The sequence below is a fragment of the Erythranthe guttata genome, chromosome 4, assembly GCF_056151865.1.
Source record: "Erythranthe guttata isolate IM_541 chromosome 4, IM_541, whole genome shotgun sequence".
Taxonomy (NCBI): domain Eukaryota; kingdom Viridiplantae; phylum Streptophyta; class Magnoliopsida; order Lamiales; family Phrymaceae; genus Erythranthe; species Erythranthe guttata.
Genome location: NC_142536.1, coordinates 17,654,624 through 17,669,562, shown reverse-complemented (window position 1 = coordinate 17,669,562; position 14,939 = coordinate 17,654,624). Strand labels below are relative to the sequence as shown.

The window sequence follows — 14,939 nt, the reverse complement described above, 5'->3', positions numbered from 1 at the left end:
CTTCCCCTTTCAATCGGCCGTACCGGGAAGTTGTTCTGGGAGGTTTTGCAGTTTATTCGATAGTGGGGTTTGGGATGATAGTGATTTAACGGGAAAATAAGAAGGGATTTGATTTTATTTCAAAAGGTAAAGTAACGGGTTTTGTGGGATTTGATTGAGGGTAATTATGTAATTAGGAAAAGTTTGGGCTGTTATCAAAATGGCAAATATAAATTTGGGTCTACCCCTATTATTTGAATGTTTAAGGGGGTTATATCTAATAAACCCTTAAAATATATATTTGAAGAGGCCTAAACGGGGCCCGATCACTATTGAGCGGCGATTGTGTTCGGGCGACTTTGCAATACGAGGCGGGCGCATGATGTGCAACCCTGAAGCAGGTCAAGTTGGGTGAGTGTGGGCGATTTTTGAAATGGCAAAATGCATCTGTAGCATTTAATGAAGTGATCTGACGCTCGATATGATGATGACATTCTTGCTTTAGGATTTCGTGTACGTCTGATCACTCTTGCGTGCAGGAGTTCTATCGTCTGCCCGATGTCCATCCCATCCGCCTATCTCCTACTCGTGACTGTCGCAATCGTATGCGGCCTTTAGTGTTGGATGATCATGGTGTTGAAAATCCAAGCCCATTGGGCTGGTCTTTGCATAAATAGGTCGAATCTCTTGTCTTGTATTCTTTTTACTCTCCTTGTGCAAGACGTATCCCCTAAGCTCTCTTTTTGCTATTGTCAATAGAGACTAGGGGTGGAAATTGGAACCAAAATTCCGATTTCCGCCGAATCCGATCCGAAATATTCCGATTTTGGAATGACTTTTTTAATTCCGAATTCCAAAATTCCGAAAAAAATTGGATTGGAATCGGAAATACATAACAGAATTTTGGAATTTCCGATTTCCGATCCAAAATTATTCCGATTATTTCCGATTTATTCCGATTTTTCCAATTATTATTAATATTACTATATATACTATATCTATCCGCAGTTATGTACTAATTAGTAATTACTAACTATATATATTAGTATATTACTAATATGTGTGTGTGTGTGTTGTGTTTTGTCATTTGTGTGAGTCTCATGTATTTGTAAAAATTACTTGTTTGATTTTTCTTTTTGCAATTTTAGCTACTGTGTGTCTGTGTCGGTGAACAATTTATCCCTTTTTTTTTTTTTGGGAAAATCCCGAAAAATTCCGAAATTGAAAATTTTCGAAAAATTCCGATTTTCCGAAAATTCCGAAAAAATCGGAATCGGAATCAAATCTTGAATTCCGAAAAAATCGGAATCGGAATTGGAAGGCGTTTTGGACTTCCGAAAAAAATCGAAAATTTTCCGAAACACCTAAATCCGATCCGATCCATCCGATTTCTACCGCTAGTCAATACTAATAGCGATGCACTATTCGTTGCGCTTTTTCTTTTTTTTTTTAATGAAAGAACCCGCAACTAAGCATATAGGTGCACTGAGTAAACTTACACTCTCGTATAATAGTTTGCAAACCATGCGAGAGACATAAACCACACTAGGCTAATCATGTGTGACAAGCTCGACCTAGCGACCGTTGGCAAAAGAACTTGAATCTGGGTCGATTGGCACATAACCACTTGCTCTAACCGTTAGGCCATCCCTTGCGGGACTATTCGTTGCTTATTTGCTTGAATTGGAAGTGGATGCAAATGTATTGAAAATTCAAGTTTAAAACAATTAATTTATTAGTTGATTGTATAGGAAACAAACTTTATTTTCTATTACTTTTATAAGATATTTCATATGCCATTGCACAATGAATTTTGATGAAAATAATGATACAAGTATTCCAAAGCAACTTTTAAAGCCCAAAAAGATTGTTACATATTAGAAATAAAAGCAAAACTTGTCTTTGCAAACATTCAACAAATTGATTCTAATATATATATATATATATATATATATATATATATATATTGGTTGAGGGAGCTATAGCTAATAGCCCTTAAATAAAAAGAGATGTAATTAATCTCGTCCCTCAAGTGTGAAAAAATCTTCTCAAATTGTGCCTCTTGGATTTTCTTTTGCATTCTTCTTCTTGTCGTATTTGGCTGTTGTTTAGTTAGTGTGTGTGTGTGAATGTGTTTGCAGTAAGTTTGAATTTTGACAAACATAAGTCGACATATACATGCTACACATTATGGCTATGTTTGGTAAGCTTTTGGGCTTCCATTTCCATTTTATTCAGGAGAAAGATGTTTTGGGAGAAGAATTTGAAAATAAAATAAAGTTTGTTTGTGTTTTGAGAGGAGACAATTTGTACTGTAGCAAGTCAAATCATGTCTAAAATGTGTTGGAAAAAAGTATTTTGGAAGAAGAATTTGAAGGATAAAGTGATTTTAGTTTGTAAAATTTAATATAATATATTTCTAAATATTATTTATAAATACTCCAAACATATGTAAAAAGATATTTAAACATTATTATATCTCCATCATGTATATATCCTAATAACATAATAAAAGTTTAATAATCATAAGATCATAATACATAAATATCCTTATAAAATATAAATAAAAAAACATTTTTTTTTTAATTTACATTTATTCTTGAACATTCGTGGCATACATCATTAGTTCTTTAACAATAACAATTAACATAAACAAAATAAGGCATAAACTCATATTTTCTTTTATTAAAATCCAACTTTTATATTGAATTATAAAATAAAATAAAAAAAAACCGATTTCTAAACGATTTTTGACCGATTTTTTGCCACCGAGTTTGACCCGCCTTAAAGGTTTGACCGCCTGGGACCGACTCAGATCGCCTAAAACCGTCTCACAGGCAAAAAATCGATTTTCCCAAACCTTTACACTAAAATCGTAAAGGTTTTGGACCGCCTCCGCCTCGGAGATCGATTAATCGGCCGCCTCGGCCGATTTTTAGAACACTGCTCTCTCTCTCTCTCTCTCTCTCTCTCTCTCTCTCTCTCTATATATATATATATATATATATATATATATATATATATATATATATATATCACTACAAGAAAATGCAAAATAGGCAACGATTTCTTTATCGACGAAATGAATTCCGTTGCCAATAGTTATATTTGAGCAACGAAATATAGCATTTGTGACTAAAGAATAACGTTTTTGTAAAAAGATATTTTTGTTGCCTTTGAATCTCATAGGCAACGAAACATATTGTTGTGAATAGTATCGTATATATTTTACAACGAATTTAATGTAAGACAACAACTTTATTGTTGCAAAAGAGTATTTCTTTTTGCTACGATACAAAATTGTAGTAAATACATTTACAATGGCAACAAATTTATTTTTGTTGTGAATAAGTGACGAAAGACAACGAAATATTTTGTTGTAAAGGCTCCAAGTGATTTGACAACAAAATATAATCGTTGTAAATTTAAAAACCAACTCTTTTTCTTCATTTTAATTATATATATATATATATATATATATATATATATATATATATATATATATATATATTATATATAATAATATGTTAAGAAAAATCTTATTTGTTTATATTAACTACAATAACTCATAATTTTTTTGTTAAGTCAATTGTTGATATGATTTTAAAAAATTACTATATATAATTAATGGTAGATGTTATATTTATTATTAAATTTTATTGTAAATTATTTTTTGAACATAAAATACATATAGTAAATTATTTGTTATGACATATTATTTATTTATGTAGTTATTTTAATCATTTGATCTTGTGTATTTAGTTTTCATAAATTTATTTTCAGCTAGTTTACACAAATGTAGTGTTGCCCCAGCGGTTTGAAGGGTGTCTAACTTCAAATCAACCAGAGTTCGACTCTTACCATTGTCATGTCTCCATATATTTGACATTTATCAAGCGGGTTAGCCTATTGGGCTAATCATGAGTTTAACCCAACAATTCCGACTCTGAAGCGGTTCGGCGGTCTAAAAGTCGGGTCCGCAAATGCGGGTTGGCGATCCAAAGGTCGGGTCGGCAGATGCGGGTCGGTAGTCCAAAGGTCGGCTGGCGGGTGCCTCCGCCTCCGCCTCGGAGATCGATTAATCGGCCGCCTCGGCCGATTTTTAGAACATTGTTCAATAACAAGAAAAGATGCAATCCAACCGATCAATGGCGGCGATTCGAGCTTTCCTTATCGTGCTTTCGTGCTTGGCCGCCGCCAGCTGTCGCGGTGCTACCTTCTCTTCTCTTCAGCAAACTCTTATTGTCACTGCTTCACCTCAACCAGCTCAAGGTACATGATAAATTGAAACTTATTATACAGTCCTAAAAGCCGGAGAAGACGAAATCACCTGACATGGTCACTCGACTCCACTTTCCTAGCCGGCGTCGACTCTTCCTACAAAACGGTGACAATCAAACTCTGCTATGCACCGATAAGTCAAAGGGATCGAGGATGGAGAAAAACGGTCGATAATTTAGTCAAGGACAAAACATGTGATCAGCACAAGATTGTTGCTAACAATCCGTAGGTCTCTCCGTCTAACAACACTTTTACGTCGACAGTGCTGAAAGATGTGCCGACGGCTACTTATTTTATAAGGGCCTACCGCCTACGCGCAAAATTCGCAAGGTGCCAGACCACGGATTCTCACAAGGCCGTTAACTTGTTCGAGATTCATGCGATCACGGGGCGACACGTGGCGTTGGATATTGCGTCGATTTGCTTCTCTGCTTTCTCAATTGTGTCTTTGTTCGGATTCTTCTTCCTGGAAAAGAGGAAGCCCAAGGCATCCGAATCGAAGTGATATATAATTTTTTTTTTCCCTCAATGAAGGAACCTGCAACAAACCATATAAGTAGGTATGCGCTAATTAATTGTCAAAGTTAATGTTGGAAAATAATTTGGCTACGTGACTCGGTCATTCATGTCGAAAAGTAACCACTATGTGATGCAAACAGTTGGACTATTAGTTTGTATTTATGTTATGAAGTTAAGAGAACTACTCTTATTTATTTGGGCAATTAATTACGGTCATCTTTTAAGGTAAGGTTAAATTACAAAAAAAATAATAATTTCTTATTTGTATAATTACAATCACCCTTGAACTATGTATAATCTTACGTGTGCATCCTTACGGTGTCAAGTTTACCTAAGACTGTTCATCCGATAGGTTAAGCAATCGAATCGAACCAAACCGAACAAACATTTGGTACATGCCGATTACCAAACCGTTAATTCGGTGTGATATTTTGTTTTTAATTTTTAGGGTGAATTACAACCACCCCTGCGGTATGGTAAAATTACGAATCCCCCTTCTGTTTGGGTAATTACAATAACCCCCTCAACTATAATTTTTCAAATTTAGTGGAATCTTCTTGATTATATGAAATATTATCACTTTTGTACCCGTTTTATCCCATTCGCGCTCCACATTTTGAAGCAAAATGATCGTAAGATGTGTTTTTTGGCTTGTATATATCAGATTGTGGTGCATCAGAAACTGTATTTTTACACAAAACGAGTACAAACTAAAGTACATTCCACGGAATCTAGATGATTATATTGGATTTGACACAATAAGGGTGGAGGTGTAAGAACATTCATAGTTGAGTGTAGATGTAATTATCCAAACAAGAGAGGATTTTTCGTAATTTGACCATACCTCAGGGGTGGTTGTAATTTACCCTTATTTTTATTTCCTATATGTAATATTAGTATTTAAAATAAAATTAATTAAAAGAAATTAAAATAAAATCATTTTTTATAAATATTTTAAATTAAATTTTGGTAATTCGGTTATTTATCGAACCGAACACTAAACGGTATAAAATTTTGGCATACCAAAATTTTGGTCCAATTTTACCGAATGAAAGCCCCTAAATTTACCAACTAAAGGGATTATTTCGTAAGATAATACATAATTGATGAGATTACCTGTAATTATGCAAAAATTACAAACAGTAGAGTTTTTCATAATTTGATTTTACCTCAATAGTGGCCGTAATTTGGCCTTACTTATTATGGTTCTTTAAATAAATAAATTCCATACAAGAATTGGGGCAATTTGTTTTTTGGTATTGTTTTAGATTGTAGTTTTTAAAATGGGGTTGTTTTGGGGTGTTACCGAATTGGGGTTAAACGCCATCCACCACGGCGGCACCGGCAGGAGGCGCCACCGCCGACGGCGGCACCAACAAGAGACACCACGGCAGGAGATGGCGTCTTCTCTCTATTTTTTAAATTTTACTATTTTAATATTTTAATATTTTAATATTTTCTTATTTTTAATTCTTTTTTACAAAATAAAACAATTCTAACTAAATTCATTAGTTTGATGTTAGTATTAAATTGATTACATTTTATATATTTTATTCATTAGTGTTAAATTAAACATTGCATGTATTTATCTAATCAACACAATAAAATAGTGTACAATCTTAAAAATATGTAGACAAAAATAAATGAAATTATAGAAAATAAAAGAGTTATATAATATAAATAGGTCCAATAAAAGAGTTATATAAAATAAATAGGTCCAAAATGAGTACATGAAAATAAAATTGGCACTACGAAGTCAGTGCCTATGTGAGCCAGTGCCACATGCTGCCCGTCTAGTCCTACGCGGCCTACCATCTCGACGAATGTCAAGATCTGCCGGTACATCATCAACAAACTGGGTGTAGTCCGGTGGATATGGAACAGGGGAAACATTACACTGTGGTCAGATCCGCTCTTAGGGACTTGAGTATCCCAAATTGAGCTCCAAATGTGGACCGCATGAAAAGAACCGAGTATCAATAGCAGGAGGATATGGGGTAGCTAGAGAATCGGACCATGGCATATGTGGAACGTAATCATTCGTAGATGGACCAACTAAATCTCTAAATGTGGGTACCTGAGATGTAGACGGACCGAACATATCCATAAATATATGTGTAGTAGATAAATCGTCCATACCTCCATGCACAGAAACATCTGCATAAAAGGGTGTATGAGAAGCAAATGAACCGGCAACATCTCCAGATGGAGGTACCCGGGATGTAGATGCATAATAGTTCCCCTCTCTTGTCTGTCTCACGTCATGCTCCAATTCAGTAGCTCTTTCGGCAGCGCTGGACCTTCTTCTGGTACGTCTATCTCGATGCGGAGAAGGTATAGGAGGTATGGCAGGTATCGGAGGTAAGTTGTACGAATCACCATCTCTACGTAGAAGTTTAGTCGCAGCTGCATACACCCGTGTAGCGTTGTCCTGATACAAATCATATATCCGATCGTCATCTCGAGAAACTGCCCTAGCAGCAAGACTCATGGATATAAGTTGATTACCCTGAAATAAAAGGCATTACAAGTTTAAGAACTTAAAAAACTGAAAAAACAAATTGAAAAACATCTAAAGTAACGGTTGGTTTGAGAAAAATACTAACCATAAGATCCAGTAAAATCGGGTCTCCGACCTGAAAACCGATATCATCAAGATTGTCAATCGGTGATATCAAACGACGTGTGTGCCTCTCATACCACTCGTAGTATTTTGGATCTGTCTGAGGCCCACTAAACTCAATAAATGGATAGTCAACGGGATAATCAAGTCGGCCACGCCACTTGATTATCATAAGTCATAACCTTCATAATTGCTAACAAGTTCATAATTCATCCAAGAAGTAACCAAGAATCTCATAACCTTCTATTCTACCCACACAATCCACCGAATCAATTCTTCTCGGTCTGCCACTTCACCACTCGAATTAAATCTCGAATTTAGCTTCAATAATTCATACAGTAACCGCAAGTGACATAGGCCGTGGAAAGAGACGACGGCGACCTGGACTGTGAAATGGGGCGGCGAAGACGATGGCGGAGACGGCGGTGGCGGCTAAGCAAGAAAGAGGCGGCGGCGACGCGGCGGAGTTTCTACTTTCTTCTGATCAGCTTCATCATCGGGCTGCACACGACGAAGTCTCCTCTTCTTCGATTTCCTCTGTGAAAATCAGTTTTCTCTGAATTTAAAATTTGTCTGAAATTGATGATTCGGACGTCGTGGATTTCTTTTAGGAAATTGCAATTAAGTCCTTGATTTATTCCGAAATTTAACAAAAAATTACAATTTGGCCTTTATCATCTTTTACAAATTACTTGTGAACAAATAGATTGAGCAGAGGGTAAATTTGTCAAAACAATAAAACAGCTGGAATAAATGTAATAATTCAAAAAGTCAACACGCCACATCAGTAATTGTGAATGGATATTATATGGAGGGTTATTTTGGTTCATTTTGAAGTTTAGGGGTATTTTATACCTTGGGTACAGTTCAGGTAGGTAAATTGAAGTTTACCCGATTTAATCAATTTTGTCCACAAAAATTCAATTTTGACCACAAAAATCCAATTTTGACCTCTTTTTTTTCTAAAAAAAAAATTTGCCGCCGGATTCCGCGTTGACTTTTCGGTCTTTTATTTTATCTTTTTTTTTTCTAATCTATTTTTTTCCGCCGCCGGTCTCCGGCGTTGATTCTTTTTAGTGTTTTATTTTTATTTTTTTTGCTTTATTTTTTTTTTGTTTTTTTTACGTCCGTCGTTAAACGTTGACCGTAATTGTGCTTTCACTAACAATAAATTAACGTAATTATACTGTCAATGAAAGTTAATTAACGTAATTGTACTGCCGTTGACTATACATTTATGTAATTGTTTTGCCGTTGACAGTAAATTATCGTAATATTTTATTTTTTTGTTATTTTTTTTTGTTTGATTTGTTGACAAATCAACGTAATTATATTACTGTCGTTGACAGTAAAATAACTGTAAACACAATAATATTACCGTCAACAACATCAATATTATTATTTTTTTGGGTTTTTTGTTTGTTTGAGTTATTCACGGAGTAACTTAATAATATTACTGTCTATTATTGTAATATTATTGTGGTTGACGGTAATATTATTGTTGTTATAGTAATATTACTGTCACTCACAGTAATATTAATTCTTTTGACTTTTTATTATGTTTACATTTATTGAACGGTCAACATAGTAATATTACTCTATTACACAATAATAATGAGTTTTGTTGTGTTAATATTAATGTGCTAGACATTAATATAGCAATATTGTTGTGTTAAACTGTAGTTTAGTTAATTTTATTGTGTTTAACAGTACTATAGTTAATATTATTGTCAATCACAGCAATATTGTTGTTTAAACGAAAAAAAAAATGTTACAGAAAGGAAAAAAAAAAACAGTCAACGACGGAGACCGGCGAAAAAATCCGGAAGAGAAAAAAAAAATCAAAAAGTCAACGCCGGAATCCGGCAGCAAAAATTTTTTTTTTGAAAAAAATATTTGTGTCAAAATTGAATAATTTGTGAAATTTGGGGTCAAATTAAAGTTAAATTAAATTAAGAATGAAATTAGAGCATATTAAAGTATGAAGGGCTATTTTAGTCTTTCACAAAAATCTGGTCCATATGTGGTGATACGGCCTTGGTGCGGCCGTGGTGATGGTGGTGCGGCCATGGTGGTGGTGATGCGGCGGCGGCGGAGGGTTCGATGGAATAATTAGGTTGCGAGAGGAAGATGATGGCCTGGGTGATAATTTATTTTTTCTTTTTTCTTTTTTTCCTTTTTGTATTTTATTTATTTAATTGAAACATAAATTATTAAAAAATATGAGGGTTAGTTTAGTCATTTCATATAAGTTAATTGTCAATTTCGAAATAAGGGCGAGTATGCTTTATCAAAAAGAATATAGGAGGGTCTATGCTAATATTTTTAACATGAGAGGGTTTTTAGCCATTCAAAATTTCACAGGGGCGTCAATGCAATTAGCTCATATAACCGTACAATATATTATTTGCATGCTAATTAATACACATAAAGACACTAATTGGTGTTCTCATCATTAATCATCCAATGAAGAATGGATATTAAGATCTGCATACGAAACATAAAATTTATCTTTTTCCCTGTCCTCCTTTAACTTGGTCGAAGCCAGAGGGTTGCAGTCAACTAGTTCAATCTTCCATAGACGTCTATAAAATTTCGTAGGGATTCTTTCTAGTTTGTAGCAATGTTTTATGCTAAGAGTCTCGAGACTTTCGAAGCAACGATCATCTTCAAACGTCCACTGCACCAGATCAGTGTCCTCGATCAAAAGAAATCCAAGTTGTGGGAATTCATGCTGACGAACTTTCCACTTCGGTCCTCGAAAAGCGTAGCATCTCAATTTTAGCTCCCTAAGCTTCGGCAAAGAAGAAATCTTGCTCATTTCTTCCCAAGGGTATCCAAATCCGCCGGTCAAAGTCAACTTTGTAAGGCTCGATGGAAAGATCGAAAGTGGAACGACAACCTTGGGTATGATTCTAGGATTCACAACGACACATTTAAGTGTCTCTAGTTCACGGAGATGAGAAATATGATCGAAGCAGTTAAAGGGTTCGTCCACATCATCAGCGGGCCCCACTTCGATTCGGATACCTAGCTTCATTAAACGAGGTATTCTTTCGAAAACATCTCTGGTACAACTCTGAGAGCCCACGTCTAAAAGTGTGTAGAGGTTTCCCAAGAAAGATTCTTCACGAGGGTGCGGTAGATCGCTCCCAGCAACTTGAAGATGAATCAACTTTTTCATATCCCATATCTCCGTAGGCATATACAAAGAATTTCCTTTAGATTTAACGATGCTCAAATGTCGACGAACAATTAAGTAACGAAGGTTCCAAAGTCTAGATATGGAAGAAGGGATCTTTCCTTCGAATGTAAGGGCAAGGTACAAAAGCTGAATTAGATTAACTACTTTCAATGGGAACTCATAGAACCGAGCGGTTAGAGCATCGAGTATCCTAAGCAACCTGAAACCAAAACATACCGGTACTGGATATTCATGATATGGACCGGTACATAGGAGAGAACGTACCGTTGAAACAGAAGACATTTTATCATAAACATCTTTAATGGAAAATAAACTGTTATTGCGAATGCACAATCGACGCTGGCTTTCTAGACGTTCTTCTGCTAAACCATCGGCGAGACTATTCAAGGCATGGAAAAACTTGCTTTTCGTAGCTTCTTTGTTGCACAAATGCCAAAAGGGTGAATAAAGGCTGCAAGTCTTTATTCTATTACGGAAGCCAATCTCGTGGAGCATGATAAGACTTCTCGAATCGAGCTCATCCAATGTCGCCGGAGATTGATGTCTACCACAAAATCCTTCCACATCCCAAATTTTGGCGAGCTTGGAGCGGGGAATCTCGTAGTTTTGAGGGAAAACTCCCATGTAGAGAAAGATTGGTTTCAATACTTGAGATAAGTAGTCGTAGCTTGGATAGAGAACCTTGTACATTCGATCATACGCATCCACGTAAACCGAATGTCTTTTGTCGGCACATACCTCGTTCCAGTACTCTGCGGTCTTGTCAGATTCGGATAGGATTTGGGCAACCTTAACGATCGTAAGAGGAAGACCTTCACAATTCTCAGCAATCTTCTTTCCGGCTTTCTCTAGTTCATTAGGGCAGGGCATTTCATCGAACACCTTGTGACGAAGAAGTTCCCAGCTTTCTTTCTTATCCAGGAATCGGATTAGCTGCAGATAACTACCCCTTGCGACGTCTTTTAGCCTAGTTGTCATGACTACTTTACTTTCCTTGTATTCCTTTGGAAACAAAGTTCCAAAATATGACTGAATTTCGTAGTCCCATACATCATCCAGCACGATGAAATATCGATGACCCTTTAAACTTAGGTAAACCATTCTTTCCAAGCCATCTAATGACTCTGTAATTAGCACTTGTTTTTTATCATCATCAGTCACTTGTTCTAGAATATCTAGCAAGACTCTTTCGAAGCGATATTTCGGGCCTACGGTCACGAAAGCCCGTTTGGTGCAAGTGCTCAAAGTTAGTGGATCTTGAAAGAATTTCCTGGCAATAGTAGTCTTACCAATGCCCGCCGTTCCATAGAGCGTGATGTGATTCTTATAAGGCGACGCAAGCAGATGTTTGATTTCGATTAATTGATCGGATAATCCAACCATCTGACCGGATGACTCATCATCATTATCTATAGCTTCTTCTTCTTCTTCTTCGTATGGCGGAGAAGTGTGTAGCTCGTGAATGTAAAGAGCCTTCATCTTCTTCACCTTTCCGATAAAGGTATCTTGAGACAGAAACTGAGGTGAAATACGGGATTCTATTACATCCTCAAACTCGTGTAGTAATATTCTGATTTGTTCATCCAAAAGATTGATTCTTTTTCTGTTCAAGCTGAAGCTGTCCAATTCTCTGAGTACATCTTCCATGGAAGAAAGCTCTTTCTTGACATCTCGTAATTTACTATTAGAACAAAGATCTAGGAGCGAAATACGATGGTAGGATAAGAGGTCCAATGTTTTCTTGAGTGAAATCGCAGCAGCATAAGCCATTTCTGAAATGGAAACTTGTTCTTTGCTGTTAGAAATTGTTGATGAAATAACTCAAGTGGGTAAAGTTGGTTGGTTGCTCTAATAATAAGTGGCTGAGGAGAGGAGATAAGGATAGCTTGCCATTATTAATAGGCAATAACTTTTAAAAAGAAAAAAAATGGTTGCATCGATTTGCTTCATCTGCACTTGAAAAATTATTTTAATGTGGTCTTTTTTGTTAGTTGTCAGGCATTTGACATTAACACCGTATGGTATAATGTCTGAAAATTACAAAAACGACACTCTTCCAATTAAAATAATTATTAAAAAAAGAACAAAAACAAAAGAAATGAACAATTCAAGACATGGGGCAAGAATCACATGGCCGCCTCAACTACCAAAAACTCAATTTCGGAGCATAGTTCACTATGACGGTCACCAAAAAACCTTTTTTTTTTTTTTTTACTCTATTCAAATTCCACATGTGTTTAATTTCTTATAATCTAGGTCAATCAAGCCTCTCAAACACAGTAAAAACAAAAAAATATCCTTTAAAACATTGACCGTATATAAGACGCATGCAATTTAAAGCATATATATGTAATTGCATTTCGTTTACATTCACACGAATTATAGTATCTCATTTAAACTTTGTCCATCTTCCGTAACACTACATCAACTAAAACACCATTTCATGAGTCTTCAATCTATCTTCACCACATAGCAACAACCGGTCGTGAAAAACATCGATACGCCCGAAAGCATCCGTCCCCGGTGGGCACTCTAATGCCGCTTCAAGAATCCGATGGTGGACCCCATGAGAATCGACCGAGTATCCGCCTTTGTGATCGTGGCCCGCCAAACAAGCCTTTACGCAACTATACCTATGAACCACATCCATCACTTCGTTATAGTTCCACAACAATGCTTCATTGGACGACGCGTCCGCATCCAGCGGTAAATGGCACCCTATCACCACTTTTTGATCCAACTTCGTTGCATCTCCAAGAACTCGATCAAGCCACTCGATTTGCTCTTTCCCAACGGCCCCGTTGAACATAAGGAACCTTCTATCCCGTCCGATAAGCCCGTTCGGAGAATTCTTGTCCGAATTAGGGTTTCGCTCTGCGAGAAAATTTATGGCCTTTTTAGTGTTCGGGTGGTCTTTAGGCCAACCGATTGCGCTCATGTCATATCCATCGAGGACTACAAATCGAAACTCGGGAATCGGGGAAAACTCATAATACGCGAGATAATTAGGGTTACGGATATTTAGCAATGGGAGTAGCTTGTCGCGGGGGAGGTTGTAGAGACAGTGGTTGCCGATCATGTGATACGTGGGCCCGTTGAATAGACGAAATTCGTTGAGGATTTTGTTGACGGAAGTTAGAGATTGGTCTTTAGGGCAAAACCCGTCAACGATGTCACCGAAGTTGATAGCGAATTTGAGATTTTGATGGTTCCAACTGTTCACTGCTCTTTGTAGCACGTGGAGACTGTGGCGGTAGTAGCGTGGAACCCCGAGAAACGAGTGGCCGTCGGGAATATCGGCGTATTGGACATCGGATATTACTCCAAAGGAAAGTAGAGGCTTGTTTTGATGTGAAGGGCCATTTGCATGACCCATAGAAACACACACAACCCAATCTATACCGACAAAACAAATCCCATTGAGAGAGAGAGAGAGAGAGAGAGAGAGAGAGAGAGAGAGAGAGAGAGAGAGAGAGAGAGAGAGAGAGAGAGAGAGAGAGAGAGAGAGAGAGAGAGAGAGAGAGCTCAAAATAAAACGAGGAAAATAAATTGCAGTAAAATTTTCAATCATCTGAATTCTGAACAGAGAGACTAAACAAATAGTATAAACAATTTGACTGCAGCATCACACAAATTAAATACGTAAAAATATGGAGAGAGAAAAACAAAGAAGAACATGAAACAAAGAATAAAAAACCGAGAGAGAGAGAGAGAAACAATACAATATCACAAAAGAATAGCGTACCTTTTCTCCAGAAATTCAACACTCCGATTGGCGGTGGTGGCAGCGGCGGGTGGCGGTGGTGGGAGGAGGAAGGGAGGCCACCTTCAGCGTCGGAGAATAGAGAGACGTCGTACGTTGTTTCCCTTAATATATGCCGCGTACTTTGGTCGGTTTACTTAATTAATAATTATATTAATGCCTTCTTAATTAATTTGTCTTTATGATTTATACTAGGAAAAGAGTTTGATCAGCCTAGGAAAGTTGTTACAATCAACAAAGGAATTTAATATTTACACAAAGATATAAAATATTCATTGATTTTTTTTTCTTTATTTTTTTTTTCTATAATAAACGTGTTAAGACGTGATAAGATGTAATATGCAATAAATACAACGGAAAACTTTGTTAATTGTTTTTTTTTTAAACAATTCAAACTATACGAGATTGTGTGGCACGACCAGATATTTAAAAAATTTAATTTTGTGACATGTGGAAATTTATTTAATGTATACGAAATGCAGCATGACTCGAACATCCAGAGTAGGGTGGTAAATGAGCTGAGCCGACTCGTGATCTTGTTGAGCTGGCTAGAAAAAAGCTCGAACTCG

General features: G+C 36.4%; 2 protein-coding genes and 1 pseudogene across 2 annotated transcripts; 1 reads left to right on the top strand and 2 right to left on the bottom strand.

Moving 5' to 3' along the window:
• The first annotated feature begins 4,127 nt into the window (after nt 1–4,127).
• On the top strand, nt 4,128–4,765 carry LOC148771312 (high-affinity nitrate transporter 3.2 pseudogene; annotated as a pseudogene).
• Nucleotides 4,766–9,780: 5,015 nt separating this feature from the next.
• LOC105950414 (putative late blight resistance protein homolog R1A-10) lies at nt 9,781–12,544 on the bottom strand. Its single transcript, XM_012973762.2, has one exon. It carries the CDS (start codon nt 12,375–12,377, stop codon nt 9,858–9,860), a length of 2,520 nt encoding a protein of 839 aa, XP_012829216.2. The 5' UTR covers nt 12,378–12,544; the 3' UTR covers nt 9,781–9,857.
• Nucleotides 12,545–12,887: 343 nt separating this feature from the next.
• Nucleotides 12,888–14,483, bottom strand: LOC105967751 (manganese-dependent ADP-ribose/CDP-alcohol diphosphatase-like). Its single transcript, XM_088817091.1, has 2 exons — nt 14,353–14,483; nt 12,888–14,003 (listed from the first exon to the last, which is right to left on the bottom strand). Exon 2 carries the CDS (start codon nt 13,981–13,983, stop codon nt 13,036–13,038), a length of 948 nt encoding a protein of 315 aa, XP_088673217.1. The 5' UTR covers nt 13,984–14,003; nt 14,353–14,483; the 3' UTR covers nt 12,888–13,035.
• Between the last annotated feature and the right edge of the window lie 456 nt (nt 14,484–14,939).

Bases quoted from the DNA above. Each gene is read 5' to 3' on its own strand.
- LOC105950414 (XM_012973762.2), bottom strand. From the start codon at position 12,377: ATGGCTTATGCTGCTGCGATTTCACTCAAGAAAACATTGGACCTCTTA.
- LOC105967751 (XM_088817091.1), bottom strand. From the start codon at position 13,983: ATGGGTCATGCAAATGGCCCTTCACATCAAAACAAGCCTCTACTTTCC.